General features: G+C 49.3%; 1 protein-coding gene across 2 annotated transcripts in view; it reads left to right on the plus strand.

The window, feature by feature from the left end:
• PFDN5 (prefoldin subunit 5) overlaps window positions 1-16,094 on the plus strand; it is a 55,809-nt gene extending 39,715 nt beyond the window's left edge. The window contains exons 5-6 of one of the 2 annotated variants that reach the window (XM_085654667.1): window positions 14,589-14,792; window positions 15,712-16,094. In XM_085654667.1, coding sequence (XP_085510793.1) covers window positions 14,589-14,780 — 192 coding nt within the window. In that variant the 3' untranslated portion in view covers window positions 14,781-14,792; window positions 15,712-16,094. The remainder of the gene's footprint in view (window positions 1-14,588; window positions 14,793-15,711) is intronic. The other variant, XM_085654668.1, reaches the window with a different exon arrangement.
• Window positions 16,095-20,527: the final 4,433 nt, after the last annotated feature.

Raw genomic sequence — 20,527 nt, forward strand, 5'->3', positions numbered from 1 at the left:
GCTTGTTTTAATTAGCGTGACCTTAGCGTGATCGCTTTCACGGCCGCGCTTGTTGTTAATGTCAATGCTGGCTGCGTGGCCTTAGCGCGATCACTTTGACGGCCGCGCGGCTGCGTCGCTTTCACGGACCTTTAGCAGTCACTCTGGTCATTTTCAAGCACACATTTGTGCTTGTGGCGGCATCCACCTTGCGGGAGCGCACAGGGCGTGCCACAAGCACGAGTGCAGTGCTTGAAAATGAGCAGACTGCGCGTGCACACACGCAGCACTCCCAGGCCCCCCTCTCTCTGTGTCTCTCTCTCTCTCTCTCTCTCTCTCTCTCTCTTTTCTCTTTCTCTCTTTCTCTCTCTTCTCTCTTTCTCTCTTTCTCTCTTTCTCTCTTTCTCTCTTTCTCTCTTTCTCTCTTTCTCTTTTCTCTCTTTTCTCTTTTTCTCTTCTTCTTTCTCTCTTTCTCTCTTTCTCTCTTCTCTCTTTCTCTCTCTCTTTTTCTCTTTTTCTCTCTCTTTTTCTCTCTCTTTCTCTCTCTCTTTCTTCTCTTTTTCTCTTTTTCTCTTTTTCTCTTTTTCTCTCTCTTTTTCTCTTCTCTTTTTCTCTCTTTCTCTTTTTCTCTCTCTCTTCTCCTCCTCTCTTTCTCTCTCTCTCTCTCTCTCTCTCTCTCTCTCTCTCTCTCTCTTCCTCTCTCTCTCTCTCTCTCTCTCTCTCTCTCTCTCTCTCTTCCTCTCTCTTCCTCTCTCTCTCTCTCTCTCTCTCTCCTCTCTCTCTCTTCCTCTCTCTCTCTCTCTTTCTCTCTCTCTCTCTCTCTCTTTCCCTCTCTCTTTTCTCTTCCCCCTCTCTCTCTCTTTCTCTTCCCCCTCTCTCTCTCTCTCCCCCCCCTCCTCTCTCTCTTCCCCCCTCCTCTCTCTCTCTCTCTCTCTCTCTCTCTCTCTCTCTCTCTCTCTCTCTCTTCCCCCCCCTCCTCTCTCTCTTCTCTCTCTCTCTCTCTCTCTCTCTCTCTCTCTCTCTCTCTCTCTCTCTCTCTCTCTCTCTCTCTCTCTCTCTCTCTCTCTCTCTCATCACTCTTTCCCTCTTGGACTTCATCTCCATACACATTGCTTTCGCAACAGAAAATGCATGCGAGACATTACTGGCAGTGGAGAAAAATCTCGTTGCAAGGCAGGACAAAGTGATCCATTGTGTGTTTTTTTCGCTTTGAAAGCACAAAGAAGCTTGACGTTGTTTTATGTTGACCAGTGATTTTATCCCCTTCACAAAATAAAGGGGATTTTCAAAAGAGGCAGAGGTAAAACCGAAATATGAGTTGCTATCACGAGGGTTAAAGGTGCCACCTTGTATCTGTTTACCATTCAGCTGTTACACAGCTGCTGCAGAGGTCAAAGGTGCAGGCGGGCTCCTACCACCTGTCCTCTTTCGTCTCTGAAAACCATCTCATGCCAACAATTCAGCCATGAAAACCTCTACCCTTATGAGATCAGGTTCACTGGTAACTGTCTCCTCTTAAGTTTGACGCGGTTATTCGTCTTGTGAAAGAACTGAGGTGAATATAGCCAGTGGTCTAGTATTGCATTCCCCCTCTCCCCTCCTCAGGGAACAACCATGTGTTAAATGAGTGTAAGAGGCACTGCAGTGCTAGTTGTATATAAATGTTGTGACAATATAAATGGGGCGAGGGGATGACAACACCCACAGACATCTGAAATGCACTGTGTCCTGACCTCCATGGTGCACTGTTCTCCCTCTGAGACATCAACAGAGCTCTCACTATTCCAGGCTACATTGGCTTGTGCTGTGTGCCTCTATACCAGTACTGAGAGTGTCTTAGATCCCCTATCATGCACATCTACTCTGATCCGAGCAGCTGTCCCAGTAATGAATGCGAATGCACCTCTATCCCTAGGTGTATACGCATCATCCATTAGTATAGCCATCTTTAATAGGCCAGCCTAAGCTTTCATCTACTGAGGGTGCTAAAATCAGCGCCATTGACTTGCATTGTTAGCCCATTCTATTTGCTCCTTCATGCATCTAATTTGAATGTGCTACACAAAAGCTGCCTAATCCATATGTGTTCCCTAAGCATGTGCATCAACCACTGCACCGAATGACAAACTTATAAAAGACTGGAGGGCTCTGTGTCATAGTTAAAGACCTCTAAGGCAACCTTGTAGAATAGCCCAATGAGGACAGACATTTTAGTAAGAACTATAGTTCAGTTTCCACTACCAATAAAGGAGCTTTGCAGATTAATATGCGTGCTTCAGAGATCTGCGTGTCAACTACAGATCACAGAGCGAAAGAGACAGGAAAAATATGGCTTTGGCTTAAGTTTCTTTAGGCACAGGAATTTTGGCCCAAGGACACACTTCGGTAAGTGACTTGGAACATTGTAAGTTACATCCTCGACCAGCACATATTATTTTAGTCTCACCATCTTTCTACTGACGGCGTTTATTGTTCTGCTTTATTGAGATGCATGAGGGGCTGATTTACATCTCAAAAGTACACTCCGGGGGGCGTGGTCTCGCCGGGAATGGTGTGAGACGCGTGCCGTTGCTGCTCCGGGCCGCCGCTCCCTACATCCGCCTCAAACAGCGGCGTTGCGGCAGAAGCTGAGCCCGGATCGAATCGCCTGGAGGGCGGAGCACCGGGGCCGGCGATTGCCAAGGAAGCCATCCTGCACCGCAAAGACGGAGAGTCTGGCGACGGCCGCGCTGGCCGTCATTTTGTCTGCCTCCGACCTGCGCGCCCGGCGGTTGGCGACACCCGGGCTGAGAGAGAACCGTGCTGCCGGCTGCTGGGGAGGCTTTGCCTGGAGGTTCCCTGTGGTTGCGGACCCCCGGCGACAGGAGCTGTAGGGCCTGGAAGCCCCGAGAACGAAGCGGCGGCCGCCATCTTCTGCGACCAGACCTGGTAGGACGGGGCCCCTGGGGACGCTGGGAGGCCGCTGCGGGCCGGAGCGACGGTGCTGGCAGGTGGAGGCCGTGGACAGCGCTGGGTGGAGGAAGTGGCCCAAAGTGGCAGGACTTACACAGTGACCCCCAGAGGGTGTTGCCTGGCTGGCGCGATCGGGTGCGGGGAGAACAAAGTGCACCCACAGACTCTTGGTACGCGGCAGCGAGTGGGGCCCGGCAGAGAGACTAGGCCCTGAGACGGCTTGGGGAGCGAGGCGACTGGGCGAGAACACTGCTCCTGATAGGCCCAGGCCCCTGCGGACTGTTGCCTGTTGCCCACACTGTACAGGCGGTGAAAGCTACTCTGCGACACCGCCCCCCCCCCCCCCGCCCCCTGCCTACGCCGCGAAGCAGCGAGTTGGTTCTTGGCTGGTGGGCTCCCTGCTGCTCCATACCCTGGGACTCTGCGGGGGACCTGCGCCCACCAGTTCCTGACCGGGAGCGGGGGCGGATGAGCGTGCCGCTGGAGCGGTGGGTAGCGGCCCTGACGTCTCGAGTTGCTGCGGGCGGACGGAGGGCCATACTGCAGGAGGTGGCAGCCACTCTCTGCGCAGCGAATCGCCCCTGGGACTTGCCTTAGGGGCCCCTGAACCAGCAACAACATTGCCGTGCTGGCGACCTGACTTGTGGCCTTGTGGGGTCTCTCAGAGGGGTGTGACCACTCTGGCCTCATCTCTGCAGTGCCTTTCTGGGGGACCTTCTGGAACACGGTGCCCTGGGCCCCTGGTTGATCAGCTGGGTCTCCATTGACACTCCTGGGACTGGGTGGCCCCGGCGCTGCGCTGCGGGGGTGACCGAGGGATCCAGGGCTATCGCCCCTCCGCCACGGGCATCTGCCCTCTGGTGCTTTTGAACCATGACCCGCACGAAGCCAGGGAAAGAGCCGCCAGGGGCCTCGAAGGAGGCATCAGTTAAAGAATTATGGAGCAAACTGAGCACTGCACTAGCGGATGCTGCGTCGGTGGGAGTTGGGGCCTCTGCAGAACCGGTCACGCAGTCCTTCATGGCGCTATTCATGCAGGAGCTTAAGACTGAAATTGGATCTCTCCGCACGGAAGTCCAGGCGTGTGTGAAGGAGCTTCGGAGGGATGTGGGGGAATTGGGTGGCCGAGTGGACGACCTGGAGAAGACTTTAGATGCTCGCACAGAGGATCAGGAACACTTATGGCAGAGGCTTGCAACTTTGGAGGAACAACATCTCGAGCTCCAGATTAAACAGGAGGATTTGGAAAATAGGGGGCGCCGGAACAACATACGCATAAGGGGGGTGCCAATTGGAGCAGAAGGGGCGGATATAATGTCATTAGTGGCGGGCCTGCTTCATGACATCCGAGGAGATGACGATACTTCACCACCCACTCTGGACCGTGCACATAGGGTCTCGGGACCATCTGGGAGGCCGGGACTTATCCCTGACATCTTGACACGGGTCCATTTCTTCGTCGAAAAAGAAGCCATCCTTAAAGCGGCTAGAGATAAACCTGAAATACTCTGTGGGGGTAAGCCCATCCAGCTGTTTCAAGACCTGGCCCCCACGACTCTCCGGCGCCGGAGGGATTTCCGACCCATTACAGACAAGCTGCGGGAGCTCAACATCCGTTATCAATGGGCCCACCCCTTCGCCCTCATGTTTCAGTGGGAATCCAAGCGCCGTGTGCTGAGGTCCTACCGAGAGGCGGCTCAACTGCTTCAGATCCCGGATACCCCGCCGGCTAGCCCCTCGCGGCGCCCTGCCGGTCTTCGAGTCCCGCTGAAGCCGCAGTGGTCCACGGTGCGCCGTCCCAGGCACCCCTCCTCACCAGATGGAAGCAGATCCTCCCGAGACAAGCAGGATATTATAGAGCACATCAAATCTTTGGAGCGTGGCCCGTCGCTGTCTGGATCACAGGCGTCTACTCTGAAATTACCTCTCTTACTGTGGAGCGCTTTACCCGATGTCAGCTGTGGGGCTGGGATGGCTGTTGACACGGTGAGTCCGTGGCCGCCTTGCCCCCCCCTCTCGACGCCTCCCTTAGGGGCACACCTTGGCCTACTCTTCGGCACAACGCCTACACTGCTGCGGCGGTGGCCCGGAACGGACCTTCGGCGTTATGGACTCATAGATAAGCGATGACAAACCCCCACTCCTATTTCTGGGAGAGTGACCTCTCCGGGACAGCCTGCGCTGTCGTGCCTGGCTACTCCCTAGTCTGGAATAGGACATGTTGGCCACGTTGGCTGTTTCAGTGTTTTAGCTGTTCTTCCTGCTCCTCCCCATTCCCCTCTTTCTCATCCCTCAGTACCCTCCTGGCGGGGGGGGGGGGGGATTTGTACACAGGTGGAACAGCCACATGGGGGCAGCCCCACTAGTGATTCTGCCAAAATGACTGCTACCCCTTCCTGGAAGATCATCTCCCTCAACGTGAAAGGGCTTAACTCACCCAACAAGAGACGCCAAATATGGCGGTATCTGCTACTGCAAAGCCCTGATATAATCTTCCTCCAAGAGACCCACCTTCTCAAGTCCGATGTGGCTCGGATGGCGCACCCACGCTTCCCCCCCCATCAGTTCTGGTCCTCGGCGGCCACCAAGACAGCAGGGGTAGCTATCCTTTGCAGGGCAGGGATACCTCAAGGGGATACTAAAGTCCTTAGGGATGCTGAGGGTCGGTTTCTGCGGGTAGAGGTGCGGAGAGGGCACCGCACCCTTACTCTGTAACTTATACGCCCCCAACCAGGGTCAAGATGCCTTCCTGCGCAGGATAATCAAGGAACACCTTGAGCCGGTGAACTCAGACCTCATAGTCGGAGGCGACTTCAACTTGGTATGGGATGCGGAGCTGGATCGCTGTGGGGGCACTTTTCATGGGGTGGGGGCCATGTCTGCGGCCGTGAAGAAATCCCTAGCTGCCTTAAACCTGGTTGACATCTGACGGTATCATTCTCTGGGGCAGCGAGACTATACCTTTTACTCCCATGTCCACCGCTCTTACTCTCGCATAGACCTTCTCCTGGTGTCGCACTCTTTGCTCAAAGATACCATTGTAGTGGACCACTCTACCATCTCGATCTCCGATCACGCCCATGTGGAACTGCTGCTGCGGGAGTGTTCCACCCACCCGACGCGGTCGAGTCGATGGAGATTTCCGGACCACGTCCTTCGCGACCCAGTAGATAGAGAGGAACTTCAGGCGGCCATCCTGGCGTATTTCGAAGACCATAATTTGCCGGGGACTCTCCTCCCCCTCGTATGGGACGCTTTCAAAGCCACGATACGAGGTACTCTCACAGCTATAGCGGTTGCTAGGGCGCGTGAGGCCCAGCTGTACGAGACCAAACTTGCGCGCGAAATGAAGACACTTGAGAGGATGGATCAGGAGCACCCGCAGTTGGCGCACAAGCGACGCCTAGCCGTCCTTCGAGGCCAGCTCCGTGCGCATAGAACTAACAAAGCTGAACGCGCCTTGCTTGCGCTCCAGCAGCGCCACTACGGAGGTGGCGACAAGGTAGGCACGGTCCTAGCGCGGCGTTTGCGAACACGGGCAGCAAAAGCCCATATCGCAAAACTGCAGAAGGCAGACGGGTCATAGGCTATTGCGTAAACAGCGAAGCTCCAAGTGTTTCGGGACTATTATGCAACTCTCTATGCGAGCGAGCCGCCCGCGGCAGATCTGATATCCGATGCCCTAGACGCCTGTGCTTGGGCGCCGCTGAGCGAGCACCACTCTGAGCTTCTGGAGGAATCTATTACCCTGGCAGAAATAGCGGGTGCCTTGCAAGATCTCCCGCTCGGCAAAGCGCCTGGCCCGGACGGGCTCCCGGTGTCGTTCCATCGGGTCTTCCTGCCGCAACTACAGCCTTATCTCTTGCGTCTCTTTAATTCGTTCACGGAATCGGTTGGACCATCCTTGGACATGGCCATGGCCGAAATAGCCCTCATCCCGAAACCCGGGAAGGATCCTACTCTTTGCTCCTCTTATCGGCCCATTGCCCTGTTAAATACAGACTTAAAACTCTACACTAAAATTCTTGCTAAACGGCTTAATGCCCACTTACCCAACCTCATTGAACCCGACCAGGTGGGGTTCATACATCAACGCCAGGGCGCGGACAATGTGCGCCGAATAGCGCATATCGTTGGGAAGGCTAAACATTGGGGAATCCCGGCCTGCCTATTATCGCTCGATGCTGAAAAAGCATTCGATCGGGTGGACTGGACGTTCCTCCGGGCGGTCCTCCGGAAAGTGGGTTTGGGCCCTAAGATGGTGCCGCGTATTATGGCTCCCTATATTTCTCCGGTGGCTAGGGTGCGAGTTTACGGCCAGCTCACGCAGCCTCTCCCCATCTGCAGGGGCACTCGGCAGGGCTGCCCCCTGTCGCCCTTGCTGTTCGCCCTTGTGGTGGAACCCCTTGCTATTATGATACGTTGGTCCCCTGATGTGTGCGGTATCTCTCTCCGCGGCGTAGAGCATAAGATCGCTCTCTTCGCGAACGATCTTCTTCTCACTCTCTCTGACCCCCTACGCTCGCTGCCGGCGGTGCACTCGTTGCTCCAAACCTATAAACGTGCCTCCGGGCTTAAAATCAACCACGCGAAGTCCTGGGCCCTCAATATCACGATCCCGGATGGGGAGCTTACGGCGATCCAAGCCTCAGTTCCGTATCAGTGGGCGAGCAGGTCGGTGCGATACCTCGGTCTTAATCTGACTTCAGACCTAGCCACCTGGACGCAGGCCAACTGGCAGGAATACAAACTCTCAGTTCTGGCTGACTTGCGCGCATGGAAGGCTTTGCCACTCTCCTGGCTCGGCCGTCTCAACACGGTGAAAATGTCTATATTACCAAAGATCCTCTATCTCTTTCAAACCTTGCCGACACCTATTCCGGAGCACCAAATTCAGGGGCTCCAACGCGAACTCGTCGCATTTGTATGGGGCGGGAAGAAACCACGCTTTTCTAATAAAATCCTGAAGCTCCCCCGGGATAGGGGTGGCCTTGCCTGCCCTAATCTACTTGATTACTACTGGGCGTCGCACCTCCGCTTTGTACTGGAATGGGGTGCGTGGGAGAGTGAAAAAGTGTGGTTCCACATGGATAGGGCAGTCACTTGTCGCCCACTCTGGGACCATGCTTGGCTACCCCGAGAGGCACGCCACCGCAGCGCTTACATGGCTGTCCCTACCAAAACGGTCCTCGAGATTTGGGACAAGGTGGCAGTCCGTAGGGGTCTGACCACTTTCCCGTCCCCGCACACTCCAATCGCTCGCAATCCGCAGTTCCCACCGGCGTGTCGCCCACCCCACTTCGCGAACTGGACGGAAACAGGCTGTAGGACGATACGTGATCTCTTCTTAGGGGAACATCTCAAAACCTTTGCTCAATGCAAACAAGAGTTTGGGCTAGCGGAGAAAGACAAGTTTCAGTATATACAGCTTTGCCACTGGATACAGGGGTTTTCCCTGACGCAGGCAGCTACGCGGCCATTCACCCCATTCGAACAGCTGGCACGCACCTTCGGCACCTATAAGGGGCTGATCTCCCGCATATATAAGGTACTCCAACACGCACAGCGCCCGGATCCTCACCCATACCAACTGCGATGGCAAACCGTCTCCGGCGTTACACCTTCCCAATGGGCAAGGCTCTGGAGTGACATCCCCAAAATCTTACGTAGCATTCCCCAACAGGAGTCAGCATACAAGGTGATGACCCAGTGGTACTACACCCCCGCTAGGCTCCAAAAAATGTTTCCTATGGCATCCCCCCCCTATGCTGGCGCTGCACCCAAGCGCTGGGAGACTTCATACACATTTGGTGGACATGCCCTCTTCTGGCTACCTATTGGAAGGAAGTCCTAAGTCATATTAAAAAGGAGTTAGGGTATCCCCTGCCGGAGGATCCGCTTGTAGTTCTTTTGGGCCTTAGACCAGTCACCCTGCGAGCTATGACGGGCCGCGATCGACACCTTAGCCTCCACATGCTGGGTGCTGCAAAACAAACGGTGGCTCTTTATTGGAAGAAACCAGAAACGCCCTCCATAAATGTGTGGTTCTCCCACTTGTGGCATGTGGTGGCGATGGAGTTACTCACGGCACGTCTTCACCTCCGAGATACCAAGTTCGGGAAGCTCTGGAAGCTTTTGGTGGATCACCTGGGGCGACTGGAGCATGTTCGATTCCAACCGCCACGACTCCGGGCCTTGAAGTTCTTTGACGATGTGGTGGATCCTGCGGACCCAGGGGGTTTCTGGAGACCTGCGGACGGTTTGCAGTATACGCCCCTCGCAGCCCGCCCCCCAGTAGAGGATTTTGCCCTTGGAAGATTAACATTCGCAGCCACCATCAGATGGTAATAGTGGGGCCCACACTCTTTTTTTTTTTTTTTTTTTTTTTTTTTTTTTTTTTTTCCCCCCCCCCCCCCCCCCCCGCCATGCCTCTTTCCCCTGTACCTCTGCTCTCTTCCCCCCCCCCCCCTCCCTCCAGTTGGTTGGTTACCTTCTTGTCAACCCTCGTTGTAGGAACAATAGCGGATAGTCCCAACGCTGCCATAGCGTAGTGAGGACGGAGCGCTCAGCATCCTGTTGTTATACTGTCATGGCCTGCCTGCTGCTTGCTGAGGCGTACAACGCCCTGTACATCACTGACGAATACTATTGTGCCTGCACGGAACAAAACCTAGCCAATAAGGACCATCTCAAGCGGTAACTCTTGAAAGACACGAATGGGGCACAGTAGAGGGATCACCTCTATGCTGCTCGTTCGGGAAGGCATAGAACGTTGGGTCTTCCAGTATGTTCAAGTCAACTTGGCAATGATGCAACAGTATAAACATGTCTGCAAGGCGGGTGGCTCGAACGAGTCCTAGTGTCTGCAAGGCGGGGGGTCCTATCAATTGGTCACTGTGCATGGGCCTGCTTCTTGGGTTTCAGAAGGACCTCATTGTTCTCTTTCCTCTGCTTCCGTTTTTGGAAACTTGAGGGGTTTTTTGCTGCCGGCCTCTATGGTTGTAGGCTAACAAGCTGTGTAATGACTCTGGCAAGACCTTTAAAATCATTAAAAGTTGGTTATAAAAAAAAAAAGTACACTCCGTCATCACATATTCATTCCGCCTCTCACTCGCGCATTATATGCAGAAGACCATTCTTTTTTGTCCATCGTGTTAACTGAAAAAGGTCCCATAATGGTGGCAGGGCCAACTATGTTATGTTTCCTTTACCACCGCTATTTCTGTTCTGCCAGAGACACACACAGTGTGAAAGGTATAGTACCAGCAATAAACTACATGGAGCAGACCAGAGCCTCCTCGATCGAGGATCTGCAGCGCAGCGGGCTGTCATTGATTCTTGCACTGCACAATAAAGTTGATTACAGATCTTATCCAGAGCAGCTAGGGCCTGCGTTGTCTCACATCGCTGCCGTGCATCACTGACGCACCCTCCTCATTTTGTACTGGTACATGACTATTGCTGTTCAAGGCCACGCACAGAGTTGTCGATACTGGCCCACTGTAAACAAGCATTGGCATAGCCAATAGGTCTCGCTTTTGGGACCTTATAAGTATTTAGTTATGCAGCACAATATCCTTGGTGCAACAACATCCACTGTTGCATGGCTAAACACTTATAAGGTCCCAAAGGCGAGACCTACTGGCTATGCCAATGCTTGTTTTCTTTACTTTAAGCCATGCTGTTGTACAATATGGCTAACACACAAAGCCAATCGCTCTCGCATAGGTGGGACCTATTGGCTTTGTCAATGCTTGTTTTTGCATGCAGTGCTCCAGTATCTTTGCCATCTTGAGAGTAGTAAAGCACTTGTACAACTGCTACCTGTTGTGAAGTATCCATGTGTCTGACTGGGATTCTTGAGTGATGTCTTATGACACCTTTTGTCATTCATGAAGTGCAATATTTTTTGCAGAAGGACAGTACACCTTTGCAGCATTTCTTTTTCACCCTAAAGTCTCTTCACCCCCAGAACTCAGGCTAGTGGGAGCTCTAGGTAAACCTGATTATTATGAGATATGGTTGTTACTTTGTCTATAGGTAGGTTTGTGGTAAATGCTGGAAGGAGCTCATCGCTCTCCAGTAGTTGGCGCTTTCACTTTCGCCGTGGCGGGCACAAGCGCGCTCGCACCACTTCCGGACTTGTTTCTCCTGTAGATTTTTCCTGACCCGAGCAGGTCCTCTGTTCCATTCAGCCAGCTTCTCCTTCCCACTTCAGCTGCTTTGTCCCCATGCCGTCTCCCTAACTTCTGCCAGTGTCCTTTTCCTGAGACAGACCCGTTATAAAATTAGCCCTTTTCCACAGCGCGGTAAAGTTAAAATGTGATGCTGCCTCGCATACCAGAGGCTTGGCGGGGCTGGGTCGGGTGCCCCCTACGTTCGCTGTCCAGTGATAGTTAAAGAGCTTAACCCCACTCCATCTAGTGCCACAGCTGCACCTGCCGGCCCTAGAGATGCAGCACCCGCGTAGGGCGTGAGTCAAGTCCGCGGGGCCCTCCAGGAAGTGATAACTTTATTCTCCAGAACAGTTGTCGAATTGATTGCTGCAAATCTGTCTCTACAGGCTGGCTCCTTCACACGTGTTGAGCTCCACAGTTTAGACAAACTTTTTCCCATAAAGCCTCGCAGAGTGCAAAGAAGCAGGCCAGGTTGCTAAGAACAACAACTACACCTTCGTACAACACAGCGTGAATGGAGGCACGCCCTGCTGCGGATCAGGCACTATTAAGATGAAAGTGCTCGCTCCTCACATACAGAACAGCTACAGCACAGGACACTTGCTGCGAACCAGCACTCAGAGTTTTTCTTGTTTTTATATTTGAACTGCTTTTATCTAACATTTTGATTTTTCAAAACCATGTCATAGTTTGTTAACTTTCCTCCTAATGGGAGAGGATGTGGCTGGTCTTGCTTGTTCAGTAGCCTTGTCCACCACAACAACTAAGTCAGGAGCCCCAATTGGACAACCTATAGCCCAGCCACCAGTGACCATTAATAGACCCGTGACACATCGCAGGCCTTGTAAACCAGCCCGAAGACAGAACTGTACCACAAACTTTTCAGGAAACTGCTCAAGACAGCTCCTCTGGCTGGCATGTTCCACAACCCTCAGGACGACAGGGGTGCCAGCAGTGGAATACAGGATACAGCGTCACCTCTCACATGTCACTTAACTCGACCTAACCTTGTCCTTTGGTACTTCCACCCGCTCCCATCTAACTTTATTGTGGTGGTGCGGCGACGTGTGAAAATCAATAAAAGGCCATATGTTCCTTTATCACACTACCGGCACAGGTACATTATAGCTCTCACAGCCAAGCACTTTTTTATCCGATACCCTTGCAGGGACGTTGAATTCAACACACTGAATTTAGAATCTGTTGTTCCAAATACTTTAAGACAACTTTAATTTGCAGGAAGATGGTGAATCTTAGCCTTCCTTGCTATGGCATCTCATACCTTTAGTGAGCTCAAAAAACTTCATAATACTGCACCAGGCCAGTACTCGGCGCTCCCTCTGGTGCAGCCACTTACTTTCATTCTAGAACAACGCAGAGGGCTTGCTTGGGTTTTTTAAATTATGAGTGCTAATTTGCATGGTTGACATCACCAGAAGTGATGCCATATTACCTTTGCAAATAATAACCACAGGAAGTGAAAAGCTTAAAATCGGCTCAATATAAATGTATAACAAGCATTGGCATAGCCAGTAGGTCTCGCCTTTGGGACCTCAAAAGTGTTTAGCCATGCAACAGTTGATGATGTTGCACCAAGAATATTGTGCTGGATAACTAAACACTTAAAGGGTCCCAAAGGCGAGACCTATTGGCTATGCCAATGCTTGTTTATTTTGCACACCATGCCACCTCAGTTTGGGCCCAACTCTATGAAAATCAGTCTTGACCCTGCTCCAATGGAAACAATCCGGCCCGAACGGCCAAGCCAGGTCCACCCCTGAAACAAAACGCAGGCAACCAATGGGCTTTAGCAGCCAAGTATAGTTTGGTTCCAATGACAGTGTGCACAGGACCCATATCTGGGCTTACCCGTCCCACTTAGGGCGACATATTAAACTATACAAAAAGTGATAGATGGAATGCTTGAATTCATCCCCGGTACTGGAAATTACTTTGGGTGATCCCAATCTATTTTACACACCATGCATCCTTAGTTTTAAACCAGCTATAACCAAATCAGTTTTGACCCTTCTCGATTGGGAACAGTCCAGTCCGAATTGCTTCTAAACCGGAACACAAGCAACCCAGGACTGGTGTTGCACTTGCTATATGCTCATCAGATGGATTGGGATTCAGCCGCGAGTAATTACCAGTGGCTGACTTTAACTCAAGCATTCCATCCCTCACTATTTATATACTTTAGGGTGTCGCCCTAAATTGAACTGGTATACCCAGTGGTGGGTCTTGTGAACACGGTCACTAGTACCCAGCTATATCTGGCTGAGCCCTAAGTAGGGCAAGACCTGTACTAGGGTGCTTGTTTTCTGGTTCAGGGACGATTTGGCTTGGCAGTTCTGTCTTGAACGTTTAAATTATAGCAATGTCAAGATTGATTTTCATATAGCGGAGTCCAAACCAAGGTGGCTTGGTGTACCAGTGACTGGGATTAATTGAAGCCTTCAATCCATCACTTTTAGTATACAGTAGTTGCCCACTAGCATACCTCAAGACGATTACCTACCAATGTGTGCTGCTAGCAGTGTCCTCCAATGATCTAAATGTGCCCATTTTCTCATTATAAATCTTTAGCCATGCTGGGTAGTGCATACAAATTATGATAAGATGTCACGAGAGGCAGGGATACGCTCACGTTTTTTCAATACCCCTTTGGTTTACTCTGTTAGCCATGCTTCCGTACAACATACCTTTCCGACATGACTTGACCGAAACACAGGACGAAATATTCACTCCCATCACTGCAATGTAGGCTAATAGATTTTTTGAGGGCGAAGGGTATAATCAATGAGTTTATATCCTATTTAACTGTGGAAACTTACTGTAATACATAAGTCTCTGGCTTTCACCATAGGCAGTTGGTAAATTAGATGTGCAGTCGAAAAATTGAGGAACTTTGATCACCTTGAAGTCCTTGTATAAAAGAACCCCTAATCCGAAGTAGGTGGAAATGAATGGCTGGCTGTTTACCAACCAGTGCATTCTCTCACTACTACTGATTTAAAAGTTATGGAACAACCTCTGGACACTGATGCATTATTGTTTTTTTTCACGTTTAGCACCAACGATTCCAAAATGTGCTCAGACACTTACCTCCCCCTATCTCTGTACGACAACTCTGTTCCAGCTACCACTGCAACAAGTTCATGTCCTTGAGCTCTGGTAGATAGTGCTTTCCAATGGCCAAGCAATAAAAAAAAATCCGGCTTTGGTCTCTGAAGGTGCCTGAGGCTGTCACATGAAGGCATGCAGAATTCTGCCTGGCCTGTCATTGCAGAATTGTCTCACTGCACTTCACAACACACTCATCATAAAAGTACACAGTGGGATGAGGGATGGGATGAGAGATGTAACTGGTTGAAGCTGCTCATGTATCCAGAACTTGGTATTACGGTGTAGTGGTGTGTGTGGGTGGGAAGTGTTTTAAAAAAACTTTTTTACCATGCATCTGATCTGTCTTTCCAGAGTGCAGACCGTGCCAAAGACTTCTTCAAACGGAAAGTGGAATTTCTAACAAAGCAGATCGAAAAGATTCAGCCAGCCCTTCAAGAGAAGCATGCTATGAAACAGGGTAAGGCTGTAATTCTTGGAAAAGGCCTTACCCATCGCATGGCAGCTGAGATGCTCTATGCTGGTCTTTCTACTGGGTTTATCTGAATTCCACCCCAGGTTAATATCCTACTAAGCTTTGACACTTTTTTAACTAACAGCTAAAGTATAAAAGTAAATGCACCTAACGCTCTGCCTGTAATGGCCCTGCTCAACCACCTCACATTAAGTGTAAGACCTTGCACATTCCAGTCATTAACACCTCTCTTGGGTAGTGGTATAAAGGGCTTGGAACAATCTCACACATGCTCTGTGATATATTATTCCTGAATTATGCATTTGATGCACACGTGTTTTAGAATTCGGAATTAGATGAGACATGAGCATGTTTTCCAAAATTTCATTCTAGGGCGAAGGATAATATGCACACATTTTTAGATTTTGAAATAGTTTTGGATTGGTCAGTGATGTGACTGCCATTGTTTCCATTGTACTGTAGACCCAGTTAAATGCCTTGACATAAGTAGTTCTAGAATAGGACAATAGACCTCCTTATCCATGCTTTCTGAGATCTCGTTTAGTGGTAAGAGCAAGAGGGGACCTGATTAACTTAATAGCATTTCCCACCAGATTTCAGAGTTGGACACGTGCTTTTCAGAATCTCTTCATGTATGTGCACATGCTGTATGGCTGCAAATCATTTTATTATTAAAAGGTCGATCTGGACTCTTGTTGCATACACTGCTGAGTGTGAGTGGGACAGCAACCAGAAGCAGAGGCATTGAATTTATCAGGACTGAGCAGTGACACCAAGCCTTTGGAGAGTTTTGGTAGATGGAGAGCAGGCAGTGGAGATTGGGATGAACAAGCTGGTAGAAACGGACCTAGCGGATGGAAGATGTGAGTCTAAAAGGGAAACCAAACGGGTCTGGATCTGCACATAAAATGTATCTCTTATTTTGTGATATTTCATGAAGTGTCGTAATTGTGACTGCTTTTCCTTCAACATCTTAAAAATTAAAGCTGTTCTCTTTTTCAGCTGTGGTGGAAATGATGAGTATGAAAATTCAGCAGTTGACGGCTGCTCAGGCTGCGGCGGCTAAAGCCTGATGCTAGACTTAACTGTGTTGTTGCCCTGTGCTTGGACTGTCATCCTTTGCACTCTAGCAAGGTGTCTGCAGCATAGGACGTGCAAGTGCTGCAGTGAGACACTATCCTTTCCAGTCAGGATTAGGCCGTTACCTACCTACCTGCCTATGAACAACTCGGGCTAGATCGAGCAAGCAGATGGAACCAAATGTTGGGCAGCGCAGCATGTGTTCGCAATACTTTGTTAAATATATTTTGTGTCTTAAATTAAGAGTTTCTTTTTTTAATGTATTTCACACACAATAGAAATGAAAGCTTTGGAATGTTACATCAGCCGTGCAGTGTTGTGGTCTTTTTTTAAATTACTGGATGGAGGTTAGTGTGACAACCATCCCACAAATCTTGGTGCCCTGTTCATAGAATACATTTCTTGACCTTTTACCATTTAATTTATCAGTGTCTTTCGTTCATAACTTGTTAAACAATTGTGTTTTTGTCTTACTGATGTCTTAAGTAGATTCCGCATTATGCAGTCCTTTCAGGAGTCGAGAACACTATTAGCCATCAGTTTGATGGCACAGTAATATGATCGTCATGGATTTCTCGGATATTCATTCACTGTCGAATCTCGCCGCAGATGTGCGGGGATACTGAAACTTATTTTTAAAAGCCTACATTTTAAATGAAAATGTAAACAAAACCGACCATTTAGTAGCAGCATTTTTTTTAATTATCACTTTATGGAACTCGGCCATACTGTACACCCAGTCAAGAACAGCACTTTTTCTAAGACATGATCCACTGAAAAATTACACCTGGAAACTGTGTTCTTTTGTGTAGGTTGTTACATGTAGGAAAAATTACACTTTAGGTATTCTAGGAGCTGTGCTATCCTACAATGCTTAGCAGGATCCCTGAGGTAGTTAGTTTTATACACTCATGAAGCAAGGTTCCCAGAACAAACCCAAGTATTAATAGTCTTTGAATGACTAAAACCAATTTTTGTGTTCTTGTGAATTCGAAGTCTTTACATTTTTTATACCTGTTTTATTAGGCAGAGAAATCATAAACATGTCAACAGACGGGACAGCATTACCCTCTTAGCCAGTGTTTCCCGGCATACTACTGACAATCTGTGTGATCCAAAATTAGATTTGGGATTCCTGAAACGTGATGACTCTCATTAGGTTTCTGTCGATTAAATCCGTAGTGTTTCTGTACATCTGGATGCCCCGATAGTTGAACGTATGATGTTACCTGTATGTTGTGTGCGCCTAAGAGCAGTGCATCTTGTTCCATGCTATCCTCGAATGAAAACACATGGAATTGGGCGTAGTTGACTCGAAGGTCACCAAACAATCGTTAGTAAGTTAGATATAGGTGTCAAATCTGTATCAAGGTCACAGACCTATTAAATCATATCATCTGCTTACACTGAGACAGTACGGATTACAGGTCCCTGCGGGATTCCCCACTCGCTGGCAACCTTCCTGAGGCATTGCTGTAGGGGTTCCATTGCTTAGACACTTATCAGAGGCGATAGTGGGCGTTGCTGTCTGGTGCCACAGAACTCTGGGTACTGTGATGTGTGCACCTGTCCACGCTCTTGCAGTAGGATTAGTGTGTAAGAGCCTGACCCAGGGAGGAATATTGAATTTAAGTGTTAAACATGCAGTCCCACCCCAATGTATCAAATGTCTGGTGTATGTGTAAGGATAGGCAGCTTGTTGCAGGGTAGAGATCTTGTGCCACCTTCATGACCTGGTACAAGCTTCGTATATTCAGTGAGGTGCTCCGCCGTGGAACAGATCTGCATTGATCTGTGTGTATCAGCTCTGATCAAATGGAGCAGCTGTCTCGCCCGCACTTCACTCAATATTTTGTATTCTGTGTTTAGGAATTCTATAAGAAGATGGATCTTCTGTTTTAAGGACAGGGTTTTAGTAAGGATGTAACAAAGACATTTGTGGTGTGGTTTGTGGTAGGGAGCCTGTTTCTAAGGCTGCATTAAAGAACCCTTCAACTGTTGAATTAGTCTGGAGGTAAATGTGGCATAAAATTCAATGGGTAGCCCATCCATCCAGGGCGTCTTATTACAGTCCAATTTGCCAAGAGTGTGGCGAAGTTCGCCCATGTCAGAGGGGCTCCCAATCCTTCTTTATGGTTAGCCGAGATCTGAGGCAACTGTACATCGTTAAGGGCCTCAATGATGCCAGGGGTCTGAAGGGGCCGAGCGTTGTGTAGCTCAGCATAGTACTCGTGAAAGGCCTCCTTAATCTCTAATTGAGTGGTGCAGCGACTATTGGTGGGCGTAGGCACCAAGAGGATGGGTGTAAGTGGTGGTGTTTATGACTTTCCTCCTTTGCACTCTAGCAAGGTGTCTGCAGCATAGGATGTGCAAGTGCTGCAGCAGGACACTATCCTTTTCAGTCACGGATAGGCCCATTCCTACCTGCCTTTAAACAGCTCAGGCTGGATAGAGCTAGCACATGGCACCAAAATGTTGGGCAGCACAGCACATGTCCACTGTACTTTGTTAAATATATTTTGTCTTAAATTAGTTTTTTTTTGTAAATGTATTTCACACCCTATAGAAATAAAAGCTTTAGAATCTTACATCAGCCGTGCAGTATCGTGGCCTTTTTTTTAGGTCGAGCCTACAGTCAGCGCGCATCCGCTGCTCTGCGAGACTTGTAGTGGAGTATGGAATAGAAGCCCCGCCCACTCCGCCCATATTTGTCATTGGCTTGTTTAATTGTCCTTCGTAAATGCTGGCTTCTGATTCGTAAATAGGTTTGTTAGTCCCTCCTTAGTACCGCCTTGTCTTCACCTGTAACCTCCCATGCAGACTGGCCCTTTTACTTCCGTTTTTATACGTACCTGTTTTTAAGTCTGTCTGTAAGCACTATTTTCTTTATTAAGTTTCTCCTACTGTAGACTCTATGTGCTATGCTTACGTTCAGCGCGCAAGGCACGCATTCTCTTTTGAAGCAGCCGGGACAATGGTGCCCACTTCTTTCCAATGCCATAGTGCTTGCATTTAAATGTGAGACCTATTGCATTGCAATTATGTTTTTCTTTTTTGTTCGCCATGCGTGCTTTCACTTTCATTTGATTCACATTGGCAGCCACCGCACACACCCCTCGTGGGACGATGTCCTTGAGCAACGGTGGGCGTTTTTTTTTTTTAAATTAATTTTATTTCGTTTTCCTGATGCAATATGGGCTGTAGCCCTACAAGTACCGGTAAAAAACAAAATGAGTCCGGAGTACCATAGAATTTAAACCATTGTAACACATGCAGGTCAAACAATATAAACACAGTGCAGACAGTTCTAGATCCCAGTGTTTGCGTAAAAGTTACATATGTACAAAAGCAGACTGTTACATGACACAGAATAATATGGTTAATAAACATTTGTATGAGTGGTGATTTCTATTGGGGGTCTAAGGATGGGAAGGTCTATCCCTCGGAATGTTGCCCAACGGGTACATATTTTCCTGTTTCTGGGGGCATCCACGGGCCAAAAACACCGCATTCTCCGCACCCATACACCTGTCTAGTTCAGCCTTTCATTTACCTATGGTCAAAGGGGGGAGACCCCCTGCCACAGCTGGGCTATATCGCGTTTAGCAATGGTAAAAGCCAAAAAGAGTAGATGTTGTTTGTATTTGTTACCCCCTATCTCGTTGGTGCTATGTAAGACAGTAAAGTCTTGGATCAAGTGGGAGTTCCCATGAGAGTATGTCGCTAAGACAAGATGCCACCTTCCTCCAGCATGGCTGCAACTATTCAAGGGAAGGATATTCAACTTGGAATGGGCTTCCTAATTAATGCTAGGTCTCTTATTAAAAACAACATGGCTTTTTATGAGTTTGTGATCGCGAAGAAACCTTCTTGGGTTTTTGTTACTGAAACCTGGGCGTCGGACTCTGCTGGCCACTATTTACGGTTGGCTATCCCCGATGGCTATGCTCTGCAGAGACTCGACAGAACAAGATGTAGGGGAGGCGGCCTGGCCATTCTCTATGAAACTTCCCTTACCTGTAGTATTAAAGCCCTGTCTGAGTCTTCTGACTCCTTTGAGGCCTTGTACTTCTGTATTTCTTGCTCCCCATCTGTATCTTTTACAGGTGTTCTTATTTACAGACCACCTGGACCAAGATCTAGTTTTAGCTGTGAGCTGCTTAGAATTTTGGAACATTATTTTGGTAAGCCCCATTTGACCATTCTTGGAGATCTAAACTTTCACTTGGATGATTTGGGTTCCAATGATACACTTTCCCTGGTTGACTCGCTGGATGCGTGTGGTTTTAGCCAATTGGTAAGCAGTCCAACTCATCGAGCGGGACATATTTTGGATGGGGTGTTTTCCAACGACCCGAGGCTGTCAGTTGCCCCCCCCCTTACGGCTGATTTGGTCCGACCATCTGGCTGTGCCCTTGGAACTAGTAGTTCCCCTTGTAGGGGCGTCTAAACTGAGCTCCACCAATAGAAGTCCCTAAAAGGTGCTACAAGAATATTACTAACGAATCCCTCATTCCTTTCATAGCGGCCATCTCACATTCCTCTACTAAGGAAGCTGGTGAGGCTGCACAAGAGCTCGCTAATTCCATCTTTAGAGCGGTTGATGTGTTAGCACCCACTTCCTAACGGTATGCAGCAAGACGGAAACCTTCTGCTCCGTGGTTCTCTGAGGCTTTTGAGGCAGGGCGTTAGGAGACAGGAAAGGAAATGGCGGAAATTCTGGAACCCCAGGGAAAGA

The sequence above is a fragment of the Triturus cristatus genome, chromosome 4_1 (genome assembly GCF_964204655.1).
Source record: "Triturus cristatus chromosome 4_1, aTriCri1.1, whole genome shotgun sequence".
NCBI classification, from domain to species: domain Eukaryota; kingdom Metazoa; phylum Chordata; class Amphibia; order Caudata; family Salamandridae; genus Triturus; species Triturus cristatus.